The 15604-nt window shown below is 37.7% G+C and overlaps 1 protein-coding gene across 3 annotated transcripts in view; it reads right to left on the reverse strand.

The window, feature by feature from the left end:
• Window positions 1-15604, reverse strand: part of CPEB3 (cytoplasmic polyadenylation element binding protein 3) — an 81258-nt gene that overhangs the window by 7242 nt on the left and 58412 nt on the right. For 2 of the 3 annotated variants that reach the window (XM_072424361.1, XM_072424360.1), the window contains exons 5-10: window positions 14107-14130; window positions 12784-12951; window positions 11854-11943; window positions 3853-3971; window positions 2934-3048; window positions 1543-1724 (exon numbers count right to left, since the gene is read on the reverse strand). In XM_072424361.1, the coding sequence (XP_072280462.1) occupies window positions 1543-1724; window positions 2934-3048; window positions 3853-3971; window positions 11854-11943; window positions 12784-12951; window positions 14107-14130 (698 nt within the window). The remainder of the gene's footprint in view (window positions 1-1542; window positions 1725-2933; window positions 3049-3852; window positions 3972-11853; window positions 11944-12783; window positions 12952-14106; window positions 14131-15604) is intronic. The other variant, XM_072424362.1, reaches the window with a different exon arrangement.

Here is a 15604-nt window from a genome sequence, read left to right on the forward strand (position 1 = left end):
ACCCCTTGACCAATCCCATATTTACCCTTGGGGCTATATGCTTTGCCTTTGCTTATGGTTAGGAATTTATAGTGGCATTCCCGGTTCTGACCAGGGAGGGGTCAGAGAGCGGTTTTGAGGCTCTCGAGGGTTGTTCGAGTTATTAGTTTCCTAACAGCTACTATGGTTTCTTATTCAGGCAATAAAAATTGTTTGATTTGGGGCGTTCCCTCCTTGGGTTGCTTCCCAACCCCTACATGTGTTTTTTCCTGTGGTTGACCCCATATTGTTTTAATTTAAGTATTGATATGTCATTGCAAAATGTCACTTTTTGTATTTTATGTTTTTGCAAGGAAGGGCCGAGAGCCCTCATGTTTTTGTATGTGCCATTTTCTGTACCTGTTTTGCTATGTTCTTAAAATTCAATAAAAACTGATTGCAACAAAAAAGGAGAAAACCCTGCATCTGGTGATGTCCATGAGTTCAAGACTACAGGCTGTCATTGCCAGCAAATGGTTTTCAACCAAGTATTAGAAATGAACATTTTATTTTCAGCTTTTTAATTTGTCCAATTACTTTTGAGCCCCTGAAATTTCAACCCACTGAAATAAAGCTGAAAGTCTGCCGTTCAATTGCATCTGAGTTGTTTGATTTAAAATGAATTGTGGTAATGTACAGAACCAAAATTGAAAAAAAAAAGTTGTCTCTGTCCAAAATATTTATGGACCTAACTGTATTACATCCCAACGATCAGTATACAGTCAGTCAATTAGACTTCAGAAGGTGGTCAGTAACGGTAGCCCAATTCTTTTAACATTTGCTTTTTTTTGCACTGTGTATATATGACCTTGGCATAATAAAAAACAGTTTACATTAATCTACTCGTATCAGGCAACAAATTACATAAAGATTGAGTGACATATTAAATCTGTATAGTGCAGTAGTGTGACAAAAATAGATCACTTCTTGGCCGACACAGGTAAAGGATTAGTGAATCTAAATGAAAAGTTATATTATAGAACAGGAGATGTACCATCCTCTCTGTTGAGATACTAAAGGGGAATGGGATATCTATGGAAGTCTTACTCCACCCTATAGCAATTTAATTACAACTAAGGGACAGAATTGTTCTGTAGGAAATCGAACATTGAGGATTCCTTTTAGCAAGACAATATTATCAGACATGCATCACCTCTTGGGCTATCTTTTTAAGTCTTTAAGTTATAATTCTTTGACCCAGGCAAATGTGAAAGTCACGAAAAGTTATAAAATATTTGCACCAAATGCTGGGGCTGTAGCCATGCAAATCAGTTGGACGTCTAAATATTTTCTGTATTTTTTGTTGCAGGTTTAACATTTTTTTTATTGGAGTTTGGATTTACAATAAAATATTTTGTGATTATATTTACTGAAATTTTGTCTGTGTCTTTACAGCAGAGTATAACAGCCCCATCGATTGGTGGGAATTTTGTATAACCATTTGTGTCCGTCTTTAGATTTTAACAGTACACACACATATATCCTAAATTATCCAAACCCGCAATGTTTTGCTATACTTCTTACCCGTTTGTCAATATCATTGTGCTGTAGCTGAACAAAACGAGCACTGATTGCAGCAATGTAGCTTTGTTGGTTGGAAAACGCCACCCGACCAGCACCTTTTGGATATTTTAATTCTGGATCTGTATCGATGCCGGCATAGCAGACACCCCCATAGAGACGATCCATGATCATTGCCAGCTCAACTGAAATTGGAACAGAAATACAATGCAATTTAGAGTCTTTACCAGTTCAGTTTTCAAACCTGGTCACCCCCTATGGACCAATGTTTATATTTGTTCATTGTGTAGCAATTCAGGTAACAATGTAATGTATAGGCTTTTTTTTAATGAACTAAATGGGTTAATTTTTTTTTTTTTTTTTTTTTTTTTAAACTTGTCCGGTTGCTTGAACTGACATCATATGAAAATCAAATTTTGACTTTGATATGCAGATGAATAAGTATAAAGGTACTCATGTAATTTTGTGTCTGCTATCCCACTCTTGTTATTTGTCAGCTGGAAATTTCCAGCAGGTGCTAGGGTAGTGACAGCTGGTCATACTGGTGTGGAATACTACAAATACCCTGTGTACTTTGATCTTTGATGAACTGTTTTGGGGCATCTATAACACACTTTAGAGTGTCCAGAACTGGTTAAACATTTATTAAATCACATGTTTAAAATTACTCATTAGTTTTTTCAAATCTATTAGTTAAACAACCCATACCAGTATGAAACAGGGCACAACACAATGTACACAGACATGACAGATACAGTCATCAAAAATGCAGAAGAAAATTAACAGAATGTATGGGGGTTCGACAGAAATACATGTGGGTTGCTGGGCTTCCATTCCAGGCAAAAGCGCTATAAAACAATCTATCTAGGATAAAATAGGAAAATATTTGTTAGAGAATTTATTAAAGTGGCTAGCATTCAAGCCTGGTCCTAACTGCAAACAGTTTTAGTATTCAACCCAGAATTTATTTTCAAGCCAGATGGGAAGAAGCTGTAGGCAGGTGGCAGCCCCTAAATTGTGACCGAACTTATCAGTAACCACCCAAAAACAGCCGGGTAGTTACTGAAGTGCTGGGTGGTGCGTCCAGCTAAAAGGGGCTGGGGAGATTATTGGGTTTGTATATTCTTACAGTGTTTGCATGGAATTTCTCTGAGCACATTAGTTTCCTCCTACAAATGGGCTGTAGCTGTGGTGGCTCCCCAAAAAGTTATCCACACACTATGTCTGTGACTTTTAATGTATTCCAGTCACAGGCCAGGCAACGTGCAAATACCAACTGCAATAACTGCGCAAAATGCAATCACATATTGATAATGAGACCTCAACATTTACCAAATTTATTGCAGTCAACGTGTTAGACACATCATTAGAGGCTGGAGATACATGGTGCTTACCAGCTCGTAAGGGTCGTGGGACACCTCCAACAAATATAGTTTTTCTTGGATCCAACGGTTGAGAGCCATCCATCACAAAGTCACTATCGCTTAGATTCCAAGGTCGGATCTGAACCTGCAAAGACAGATATTCATTAAAGTCACAATGGAACTGCTATGAAACTCCTGAAGAGCAGATGGTATTAAACTTTCCCTTGCCAAAGGCTGAATGGACAAACAAAGGTGTCTGTCATAAAAGTTCCAAGCCTTGCCTGTAATGTATGGTTTTATCACTGGGTTTTGCTTTACTGCATAATCGTATGATGTGTAAAATGCTACATAATGTAGAAGACAATTCATGAAAGTTCAGAACTGTGCTGTGGTAAAAAAAATAGTTTTAGGGTATGCATAAACAAATACACACCATTGAAAAAGCAAGGATTCGGACACAGCAAAGAAATGTACAAGATGGATATCTACAACAGGTATTCCGTTGCAAGATCTACAGACTTAAAATATTAGGTTTTCTTTACAGTTCTCAGCGTATACAAATAGGTGTGATGCTACAGCTCGTTAGCTTGATGTCCAACAGTTTCCAAAAGAGCAAATGCTGTTTTATGTGTATAAGTAACCTCACATTTCATGATGTTTAGCCCTAGGCACACTATATTAGTATCCTACTGGACAATCACTTCTCTCTCATCTTCAACCATTTCAAATCATTACAATAATACGCTAGAATAAACCAAAATATACCTTTGCAGGAAACATATTGCCCTAGTTCATACAAAGCTATAAGTAAGCAAATATTTTAGGTACTAATATTTGATGCTCCCATAGTCAGGAATCCATAAATGCTTTATAATAAATATGGCCCTGAATACCCAGTCATCATGAGTTTTTTTTTGGTTGGTATTTCATAAAATGGAAAGATTCTTACAGGTTTGTCTTTGATGGTGGGGCTGGATACACACAGGTAAAGCTTGCCATCCTCCTCTAAGCAGGCGTCAATCAGAGCTTGTACGGAACTTTCCTCTTGAAAGAGCAGGAACGCATAACCTTTACCGAGAAGGGAAACAGACACTTCAGGCATGTTTGTCAAAACCACACAGCACTATTATTAGAACAATCCAATTTCCCAGTACATCAGAAATACCACTGATACCATCAGAGGAACAATTGCTTCAAACTTTGGAAGATATACCATTCAGTTACAATTTCAAAGCTTCTTGTGGTTTATAGAGCACAAGTGAATGTTTCACAATCTGCTACAGAGAAGTGGCGTTGGGGTTGCCCTGCAAACAGTCCCCTTATTTATTTTATTTTTTAGGCAGATCTGCAGTTACTGTGGCAGGAGTGCTTCCAGTGAAAAAAATGAAACCATTCAACCAGGCAGTGCCTAAGAAGCTTTAGTCTATAAAGTATATAAGCAGTCAGTGAGTGATTCAACTTGCAGACAGCAAAGAACGGAACCGTTGTTGGGTTAATTGATCTTTAAAAAAAAAAAAAAAGAAATACTCCAAAAGATATGCAAATTGGTAGTGGAGATAGATTATGAGGAGAAGCTGCTATTATCCAGCAAATTGACTTGAACGCTGTGGCCAAGATGTGCCAAGGCTCACATCTCACAGGATAGCTCTTATTTCTCTACTGAAGGCCTGCATGCTTAATGAGTGAAAAGAACCACATTAAAATATCATTTGGTGCTCCCAAATTACCAGGTGTCTCATCTGCAAAACAGAGGCTTGCCATGCAAGACTTGGACAGAGCAAAGTACATTAGTGTAGAGTAGATTACTGGGAAAACAGAATATTCATAACAAAAAATGCAAAAAACTATAATACAGATTTACATAGGTGAGGGAACTGAACCCATGTAAAAAAATACAGCAACATACTGGCAAGTGATGAGCAGCAGAAATTGTCAGCGATACATCTTCAGTATATAGAAATCTATGAATTCAGTGGTTTACTGTACATTCAGATTCATCACCGATTTATTCACCACTGTGTACAGGTAGCTTATTACTTCACTTTTTACTTTAAAGTAATGCTTATTGTTTTGGCAGCAAATGGCAAGTCCCTGCTTATATGTTCCAGGAATTTAAAAGAATGGAGTGCCAAGAAATACATTCTAGCACGTTACGGTCTTCCTCTGGGCAGTGGTTCAATTAAAGTGCAGGCAACATCAACAGCAGCACCAAAAGGGTTGCACAGAGTATTCGGTGTATGCAATGCTACAGATGGACAACACTCACTGCAGGTATACTAGATGACACTGCCATCAAATCAAGGCTCCCCAAAAACCACTATTGACTGTCAGCTTTTTTGCTGTGAGGTCCTTTGCAGAACCAAAAGGATGTAGGTAGGACACCACTTCTCTGGGGAGTGTGATTTCAGCTGAGCACATACAACAACATACAGCAACTAGGCAAAAGTCTGGGGGTTTCCTTGAAAAAGGGTATGGCTTCTGTTTACATAAAAACTGCTTCTCCCCTATTACAAGCCAATAAAAGTACAAAATTATTGATAAAGGGTGATGCAGATTAGTAACTCAAATACAGAAGAGGTCTGCAAGTCAAGTTCACTGGAAATGAACTCTGAGGGTTTAAAAGCCAACTTTAATAGATGTCAAATGCAAGTGGAATATATCTGGATGTATTCTGCATTTGCACCCACACTGCAGTAGAACACAAAGAGTGAGAGCCATAGACTTCTACATACCACACTGTATTGCACAGGCTTAATGTTTGTTTCAATATACAAAAATGTTTTAATTTAATTTTTTAAGCTAAAATGGCATCTTTGCTAAAAATCTGTGCTTTCCGCTCCATAATTTCATTGAAATGAAAGAAGCACAACTTGACATTTTAAAAAGCACAAAGTAGAGATGTTTGGGGAAATCACAAATTATATTCTAAAAGGATTGTTCAAATGTCTTAATGGAGAAAATTTACCTAAAAACTTAGCACTTTATTAAATGAAGTGACAGTAATAGACTGTCAGGAGAATATTCATCAAACCTACTCCTCGGGTGAAGAAGAAAAAAATGGTGACTTTATTAAAGCAGAACTAAAGTTTCCCTTTTAAAAATACATGATCAGGGAGGTCATTAATGTAGTACAGGACAGGTGATGCCCCTTCTGCAATAATCCCTCTTACCTGCATGTTTGGGTATTTGGCAAAAAAAGACGAGTTGTGCATGCGCAGCATTATTTTCAGTTGCCAAGACATTTATCAATCACGACTTCTACTGCACATGCTAATAATAAATGAACACCCGTACGCCTGCACGGGAGTTAGGTCATCCCAGCCTAGCCAATTAAGAAGATCAATGATCCTCTAGAGGAGGAGAAGAAAAAATGGCAGTGCCCTGCAAGGGGACTAGGACAGGTAAGTATGCAGTTTTTGTTTTTTTTTACTTTCATATTGACCTTTTCTTCAGGTTCACTGAGCATATTTCAAATATTATGTAATAAATGGCAAATTACTACATTTTTCCAATGCAGTTCCACAGGGTGGTGCAGTGGACTTCAGTCTGTGGGCAGGCTTACTGAAACATAATGGCAAGGACATGACAACACCGCAGTCCTTGTGTTTACAGGGCTAAACATAATGCTGTGTTCACAATGAATTTGCATTGATACCTGATTTAAGGAAGGGCCACAAAGTATCTTAATCAAATTGCTCACAATTTCCATGCAACCTGACTGTATGATATTTTATTGCATTACAGGCAAAAAAAATTAAACATCAATAGTATCCTTGCCACCCCATGGATTTTGTTTTCTTCAGTTTGTATAGAAAATGACTTTACCCCCCTCCCACCATCTTTACTATGCCACACTGTAGTTACAGTACACACAACTCTTGCTAACAGCCGCTGCTGCCTGCTGACTCTCTCATCATTGTTTAACCAACATCAAGTTAGTGAAATTGGAAAGAAAAAGCACATGCTGAGAGCAATCTATGACGGGCCTGGATTGTATGCTTGCTTTTCCGCAGTAAATAACACAAATGGATCTCCTACCAGAGGTCTTAATTGATCTGTTTCAGTGTGTGAAGTCACGCTCCGAGTCCCCCTTCATTTTAAAGAACATAAATAGGTTTATGTAGAGATAATTGCCTGTGTTAGAACCGCAGCCATAAGCTGTAACAGAGAATGTATTACTGTGAATCTCTGTGTCCCCAAAGCCACAACTGCAGGCAGGCAAGTCCAGCAAAGTCTTTTTTTTTATTTTCTCAAATTAGATAAAGTGCCAAGCATGATCGCTTTCCTTAGCTCTGGTTCATTTAACCAAACAATAAAAAGCTTAATTTACAATGTACTAAAGTTTAAATTAGAATGCCAAGCCAGACCAAGACCTCAGAAATCCCAAGAGAAGAAGAAAGTGTTACTCCTGAAGAACACTATGAAAACTTTTTATGTGGACTTTAATTAGTTTAGGAAATAATTAGTGTATATGGTCACAGTCTGCTGATCGTCCATGGGGATTTAATTCCATACCTGAATCTACTGTGGCCATTTTTCAGAGTCTTATCTTTCTAACTAGGGCACCAATTTCCACCGGCTTTAACTGCTCATCTGCCCACCCTCCACAGAAACCCAGCTTGGTGGAAGCATGCATGGTCAGTGAATCCAAGAACTGATGGTAATGGTTATTTTTGGGTTTAGAATCCTTTAATAATAGTGAGCAAAGTTTAAAAATTGGATAATGAACTCAATAAGGGAATGTGCCTTTATTTGTCACAACATCGGAACGTTAGAAACAGCTGTCGAATTCCTGGGTATTTCTTATATATTGAAACAAAAACCATAATGATATATTGATCCAGAGTTTTCAAATAAGTGTACTTTAAAATTCAATACCTTTGCTTTTTTTTCCCCCTGTGCGTATATAAAATACTTGCTCTTTATCCTTTGATGTCTGGGAAAAAGGCTAGACTGCATTATAGGTTGTCCCTAAAAAACCTGCAAACCCTTCAGACAAAAGTTTTGGATTTGTAATGAACCCAAACGTTATCCTTACTCTCAAACCACAGGAGAAAAAAAAGCAGTGGTAATATTTGCAAAGTTATTTGCTATCCCAGATATATTAGAAGAGCAATAGTGCCTAAAACTTACAGCTAACACAACTACTGCAAACCTGTCCTTCCTATTTCAGTCAAAATAGCAAACTAGTTGGTTAGTCTATCTACTCTGCTGCTTTGGCCTCTTTCCTAGAAAGAATAGTCACATGCCCCTCATACCCGGAGATATTGGGTACTTAACATGGATTAGGTAGGTAAATTAAGCTGAAGGATGTGCAGGAAGGTATTAGTAGTGGAGAGGACAACTTTAACAAATCTTTTACTTTGCCAAAAACAAGTTCACTTTAAGTTTATCTAGCCCAATGCAGTGTTACTGGAAACCCTATTTAAAAGTTTACTTTCTGCCAAAGCCTAGAAACTATTCCCTCTGCATGACAAAATGAGATATTTAGCATACATGGCAAAGCACTTAGCTGCAGCAGACTACAGTCTTTTGGCCATAGGACTGATATTTCCAAGTCTAACGAGTGAAAAAGTTACAATTTGTCAAGTAATGCAGCAGGAATGCGCAGAGCATTCCAGTATTTCTTTATTATTTCTGGTGAAACGTTTTCCTGAGCAGACTATAAAACCCTCACCATGGACAAGTACCAGCAAAGTCACTTGTGGCTGCATGTGCACTTTGCGATCCGCCTTCATATTTCTAATAATGAAAACCTTCCACTTAGCAAGGTTTACTATATGGAGGACTGACAGACCCTAAATGCTCAACACTTCAGGGTTTTATCTAGAAGGAAATGAATATTACCATTTGCAGCATGCTAAGAGACATTGTTTTATATTTTATTATATTTATCATTTATAACTAGTCACCCCTGGGGCAGATTCTGAAAGATAGTTCTAGGAAACTTTTTGAAAATATTTCTGCAAAATATATTGTGAGTGTAAATTATTAAAGATTCTCTGCCTAGGTCAATGGTAGTAACTTGACAATGACGGCAGTGTAAACAAATGAAGAAAAAGATGAACAAGCAATGGTAACTCCCATTTCTTCTCTGAACAAAGCTCAACCCTGTAGAACTCACCTGCTGATAATTTGTTAAAAAAACGGTATGTGTTTTAGACTGATGGTGATGTCACTGAGCAGCCCAAATCTTTTCAAGAAAGCATGCTAGACTAAAGTGTGTTTTCATGAAGGTCCGTACAGTGATCAGTGAATCCAAGACTTGATGATAATGGATCCATACCACAGCAAGTTTTTATAGTGAGCAAAGTTTAAGAATTGGATAATGGACTAGCTCATGGTTGGAGTATTGTTTTTTTTTGTCACAACATAGGAAAGTTAGAAACAGCTGTCGAATTTATGGTTACTCTCATATATAGAAACAAAATACATGATGAAGATTGATCCAACGTTTTCAAATAAGTGTGATGTCACTGAGAAGCTCAAATCTAGCAAGAAAGCAAGCAAGCAAGCTTGACTAAAGCGTGTTTTGATGAGATTTGGGGTATTCATCCTTTCCCAGGAAGGTCCCTACAAGGAAAGTAACCATTAAACCCTGCTATATAGAAGAGGTAAGGTACACATACAATCTATTTATTTTTCTTTACAGGTCCTTTTGGATATATTATCAGCATTTTTAACTGCCTTTTTTAGGGTTTTTTTTTTAAGAAATAAAGAGATACAGTCAATGTCAATAGGGGGAACAATTGACAAAAGAAGCCATAAATCAAGCGATTTTAAGGTTGGGGACAAAATAACATGAAGGCTGAGGTATGGCAGTAGATTAGTTCAACGGACGTCCTGTAGGGCAGTAGAATCAATTGCGTTTTTAAAGACAATGGCCATTAATAAATGATTACCTTAATTCACTAACTGGGCAAGAGTAGAAGGGTGAGTCTGTGGGCAGCTAAGGAATGTGGGTCATCCAAAAAGCCTCCCAGTCCTTTGTCTGACAATCGGTCAGTCCTATCCTGAATGGATGCCGCCAGATATTCCATAGGACTAAATCCTGCTATACAGGACTTCCATGAATGCAAGTGTTGTCCCCCTTCCAGTAGGGTGGAATTATAATCTGCAAGCAGGATCTGGGGGTAACTGTGCCAGCAGTACCCTAACCGGCGAGTCAGGAGATCTAGAGGGGCATCACAATGGGTACATTTTTTACAAAGGAATGTAGAGAAATGAAAAACCAGAACCAGAATTGAACCACCCAAACATGAACAGGGACAGGGACAGCCCTCTGGAGCTCCCAAGATAAACCCCAGGGATGCCCTATTAGGTGTGTAATAACCTTTCAAATACAAATGCACATATAGCCAACTCTGTTCACTAATGTAAGTTATTCTAAATAAATAATCCTTTTTAAATATGCACTGCCTTTATATGTCACACTAATGTAATTCTTCATTGGCCTGCCTTTAGCTTTGATTATAGCACACATTTGCCATTGTACCGCTTTGATAAGCTTATGCTATGCCACAACATTTATTTTAGTCTTGAGTTGTGTTTTTTTGTGTGCCAAGATCTTGTATTGATGATGGGAAAGTTGGACCACTATATAAAGTCTCATTTAGCATATCCCAAAGATTCTCAATGGGGATAAGGTCTGGACTCTCAGGTGGCCAATCTCCCTGGACCAGGCCATAACACTGCCCACTCGGGCACCCCAGGCCATAACACTGCCCACTCGGGCTTATACAGTAGGCACAAGGCATGATGGTTTTAGTATTCATCATTTAAAAGATTCAACTTGGTTGTTTTCTTCGCTTGATCCAAGGCAATAATCTGACCCTTTTGAAACAGCATAAAATCTTTTCCACATTCATAGGATATGTATTCTGGCTTGGTTGTTTAGGAAATGACAAGGTACTCACTACATCCAGTGTTAAACCTAAAAAAATTTTCAAGCTGGGTGGGAAGAAATTGTAGGTGGGTGGCAGCTTCTATATTGTGACCCAACTTTCAGTAACCACCCAGGTGGTTACTGAAAAGTGCCGAGTGGTGCACCCAGCTAAAAGGGGCTGGGGAGAACACCGACATCCATTAAGAATTACTAACTTATTTTCAGCTGAAACATCCTAATCACTGCAGTACTTATCCAATGGAAGGCTCTTACCATTTGTTTAGTTAATCCAGGTGGCAACGTTTTTGTACAGGCAGTGTGTGTATACACACATTCACAAACACATCGTTTTAAGCATTGCAAATGGCTATTGAACGCAGACAAATACATAATTAGGCCCAGATCCAGGACAAACCTAATTTTCCCTTTGGAACAAAATGTGTATAGTTTTTAATTGATGTATACAAACAATGCCCTACGTAAGCAAACCAGCTGTCACAACAAAAGTGTAGTGTGGGGAAGTCTTCATACTGAAGACTGATGACAAACAACCTGGTTATTAATAAACGCTAACAGCTGCGCGGTGCAGCATTTGTCTGCTACCTTCCAGGAGACAGACAAGGCTACTGGCAGAGAATATGAAAGTAGTTTCTCTTATTAGAATCAGGACAGAAATAGAAAACATGCTCACACTATTCACAGAAACTGATGCAATATTTCTATAATCTATGAAAGATAAATAGAATGCATAGACAAAATATTAAAGTGATATATGGGATTCTGCTGATAACTTAACACAGGGGTCAATTAGGTAAAAATTGATTACAAAAGGTGTCTAGAAAATACTTTTTCTAAAATACAGCTTGTATATAATTCTCTGAAATCAGAGTTTAGGACTAAAACTAGTGGAAAATTTACATTTGTGCATTAACTATAACATACACGAAAATGGACAGAGGTGCATTTGGAAACTTTGATGAATGAAACAAAATTGCATAGTAACAAAATACCTCATGCATTTGGTGTAAATAATTGACTATGCATTACTGAAATCAAATAGATTACCTTTTGGTGGGAAGTAAGATTTGCTTTCTGCTTTGTGTGGCCAATCCACAACCAAAGGTCCAAACCTCCTGAAGCTTGCAGTGATCTCATCTGGAAATAACAACATATATTATACAGTGCCATATTACAATATAATTAAGTGATTTTATGTAAGACCAATTATCTTTATTATAAAGTCAAGTAAACACAAATGTTCTATATTTTCTAATATCACTATTTTATTTTGTGGTCCAATCTAGAGGTCTTTAATGATATTTTAAACAATTACAAGGAATGTGGGTTTGGGGAGATGTAGGGGTGCTAGATCTTGTCTGCCTAATACAGTTACTCCATTAGGTAGTGAAAGGTGACGCAACTAATCAAAAGTCACATTTACTAATACTACTGTAACGTATAAGTGTTTAAACTCGGTCTGTAGGTATTTTGAGGTAATGTTTTTGGAATAGTCTGACAAAAAAAAAAAAAAAGTATCTTGTACAGCTTTTGAGTGGTTGTACTGTTCCAATCTCTAAATATAACCAATATAAAGCATTGTCTCAATTTCTAAAGCTGTGGAGTGCTGATATGCAAACTAGCAATCACCTAAACCAAACAACTAGAAAGATGCGTGCCTTGTGTTGGTGCCGGTGTGGGATCGTGTTCAGCCTGTAAAACCCACGCAGTGTCTGTGCTTGTTCCACCAATGCAAAACAGGCAGGAAAGTTCCTAAAGGTTTATGAGAAACGTTTTTCTTTTCTTTCCTTACATGCCTAGATTCAATACAGTATAGTTGGGGGAAAATGTTACAATACTAATACTGATATTAAGATAATTTATCCTAATTAGGCTCTGATTGAGAGCGTGAACTAAAATCTTTTGAATTCATTCGGTATTTTTTTGCTGGCACAACATAACAGCTGGATGTGTTAATAACATTTTAGGACTTATTACCTTCATCAATATCAGGAGGCAGCCCTCCAACAAACACTTTCCGAGAGTAACGTTCGACGCGTTCACCATTTTGACAGTGAGTTGGAGAACTCAGACCAGATGATAGGGATTGATCTCCATGACTATCACTGAGAAAGCCATCTTCAAATGGGAAAAGTGAAGATCGACCTAAAAGCAAACAAAAACTATGGTCAATGCTACACCAAACTTACATAGGAAATACTCAATGGTAACAGGTTTGTTTTTATCAGAAAGTTTTATTTCAAGTTAAAATTAAACTTCAATTGTTTTTTAGTTTTAAGGGATGTGAACTTTTGGAAAGCCCTGAAGGAAAGCTTGGTGGTTTTCAAGAGCTCTATTTATAAAACAGAGAATCTAATATTCCCTGGTTGGAATCAAATACTGCCATTCCCTGTTTTACAAATAGCGCTCTAAGGGTCCCTATCTTTATTGGTCTGTCATTTGCAACCCCCATTTAATGTACAGCGCTGGGTAATATGTTGGCGCTACTTAAATCCTGTTTATTAATAATAATCTGGGTTCACTGCTGTTCTGCTTTAGGGTTTTCTAAGTATGAAGTAGCATACAACTCCTTTCCCTTTCTCCCATGCATTGGTCAATGGTGATGAGCTGAGAGCTGGCACATGGCAATAGCCTGCTAGGCTAAGTTTTATGTTTAAGGTACCGCTAGAGATAAAAAGAAAAGGTCAGACATCTCCTAATAAGCAAGCTTAGTTAACGTAGCCCTAGCTATGCAACACAGCATGCCATGACTTAAATACCAAAACAACAAAAACATTACAAATGAATCAGAGAAATCATATTTTCCATTTTCAGAAATCAAGCAAGTGATTTAAATGCAAGTGTTAAGGGATCACTGATAAAAATGATAAAATGTGTAAATTAAAGGGTCCTAAAATCTAAAACACATGCTGACTCACATCAAGAAGCTACTAACAATATTTACATATACAATGCGATTTCTTATTGCTTTAAATTTTACTGTTTCATGTCAACCATTACTTCAGGCCACGGAAAGGCTGACTGACCGCGGTGCTTTATTAGATAACCAAGTAGAAAGTCAGCCACGTTTCCTAAAATGTGTACAAATTTGTAATTCATAATGTTCTTAAAAGCAAGCATGTGTTTAGGTTTCCTAGACCTTTTATTTACATAATAATCAGGAAATTAAAAATATATTATAAATTAGGAAAATAAATTATTAGAGTTCATTAATAGCAACCAAAAAGAAAAAAGCTGATTTTTTTTTTGCCCTAGGATTGTAGTAAGCAAAAACACCCACACACATCTTAATGTATTTACCTCGTCTGCGACCATAGCTCCTGGCTGCATGAAAACAGAAATAGTTGGAAATTAAAACACAAACAGACACACTTATTATTGTTCCTGATTTACACATATTGTTGCTTGAAGTTCTGACTACATGAGAGTTATTTGCCAAGCTACCAATGCCATGAGTAATATTGCTGCTTTTCAGTAAACTAGCGAAGGATCCTAAAGCATACCCGTGGGCTAGACTTGCTAAATCTGCCACAGGATTATAACAGAAGAAAATCCATATGCCTACTTGTGCTAATTTTCCACAACAAGCATGGCAAATCAGTGCGTAAGCAACCTTTCCTCCTTTTCATGTCCTACCAATTGGCCAGAATGACCCCATTTACACTCTGTGGCCGACAGGGTAGAAATGGAAAAAGGCTTGGATGGGTCACTGTGCAACAATTACAGCTCTGGTCTAAGGCTGGGTATACACGTGCAATAATTGTCGTAAAAGACCCTTTCCAACGACAAAAGACTGAACGATGCATGAACAAGCACTGTAATACAGCGCCGTCCTGCTCTATGGGAAGGGGAGGGGGGGGAAAAGACGGAGCGGCACCCCACTGCGCCCTCTCCCCTTCACTTTCATTACAATCATTCATCGTTCCTGGTTTCACCATGACAGATCAATGAACGTCGAGCACTATACACACAACCAGATTCTTGCCCAATATGAGCCCTGAGGAGATTATCAGATGAGAATCATCCCACTTGTGTACGTAACCTACGTTTGAACAACCGTACAATCTATGTTGGGGTTCCTGAGAAGTTATGTGCAGGAACCTAGATGTGCCCATGTATAGACCCTGTTGTCAATCTAGTATGCTTATGAGTGACATGGGTAAAGGGGAATGCAACTAGGTCTGCCATCTGCCAAAAGGCAAAACAAATCACACATTTTGTTCTACAATTTGTTAACTAGGGCATTAAAATAAAATGAAAAATGGAAATGCAGAACAATGTAATGGTTGGGTGAAAAAGTACCTCTCATTGAGGACTTAAAATCTATCTTGAGACTTAAGGAGGGTGCTCTTAGGGGGAACTTTACTTTTCGGTAAATATAAAAAAATAAATAAGCAAAAAAATCAATTTTCAACAGTTCTAAATTATACGTTTTGCAGAAATAAACCATAAATTTTAAAACAAAGACACTAGTCCCATGTGTCCTACTGTATACCCATTGCCATGCCCATTCTAGTTCAGACTATGAAATTGTTGGGGTAACAAGCTTTTTGACTATCCAAATTCCTAAGTAAACTAAGTTTCCTTACAGCTGCCATATACAGTATGGGAATCTTTTATAAGCAGAGCCCTCTTATATAATAAAAAAAAAAAAAGCAATATAAAATTATTTGAAAATATAACCCCTTTCTCTAGGCTTTGTAGTGCACAAGGGTTATCATTCTACCAAAGAGTCGATGGAGAATGCAGGGTACTCCAATCTCAAGTAATGTCAGATTTAGGTTACTTAATATTCCCT

Source organism: Pyxicephalus adspersus, chromosome 10 (assembly GCF_032062135.1).
Source record: "Pyxicephalus adspersus chromosome 10, UCB_Pads_2.0, whole genome shotgun sequence".
NCBI lineage: Eukaryota > Metazoa > Chordata > Amphibia > Anura > Pyxicephalidae > Pyxicephalus > Pyxicephalus adspersus.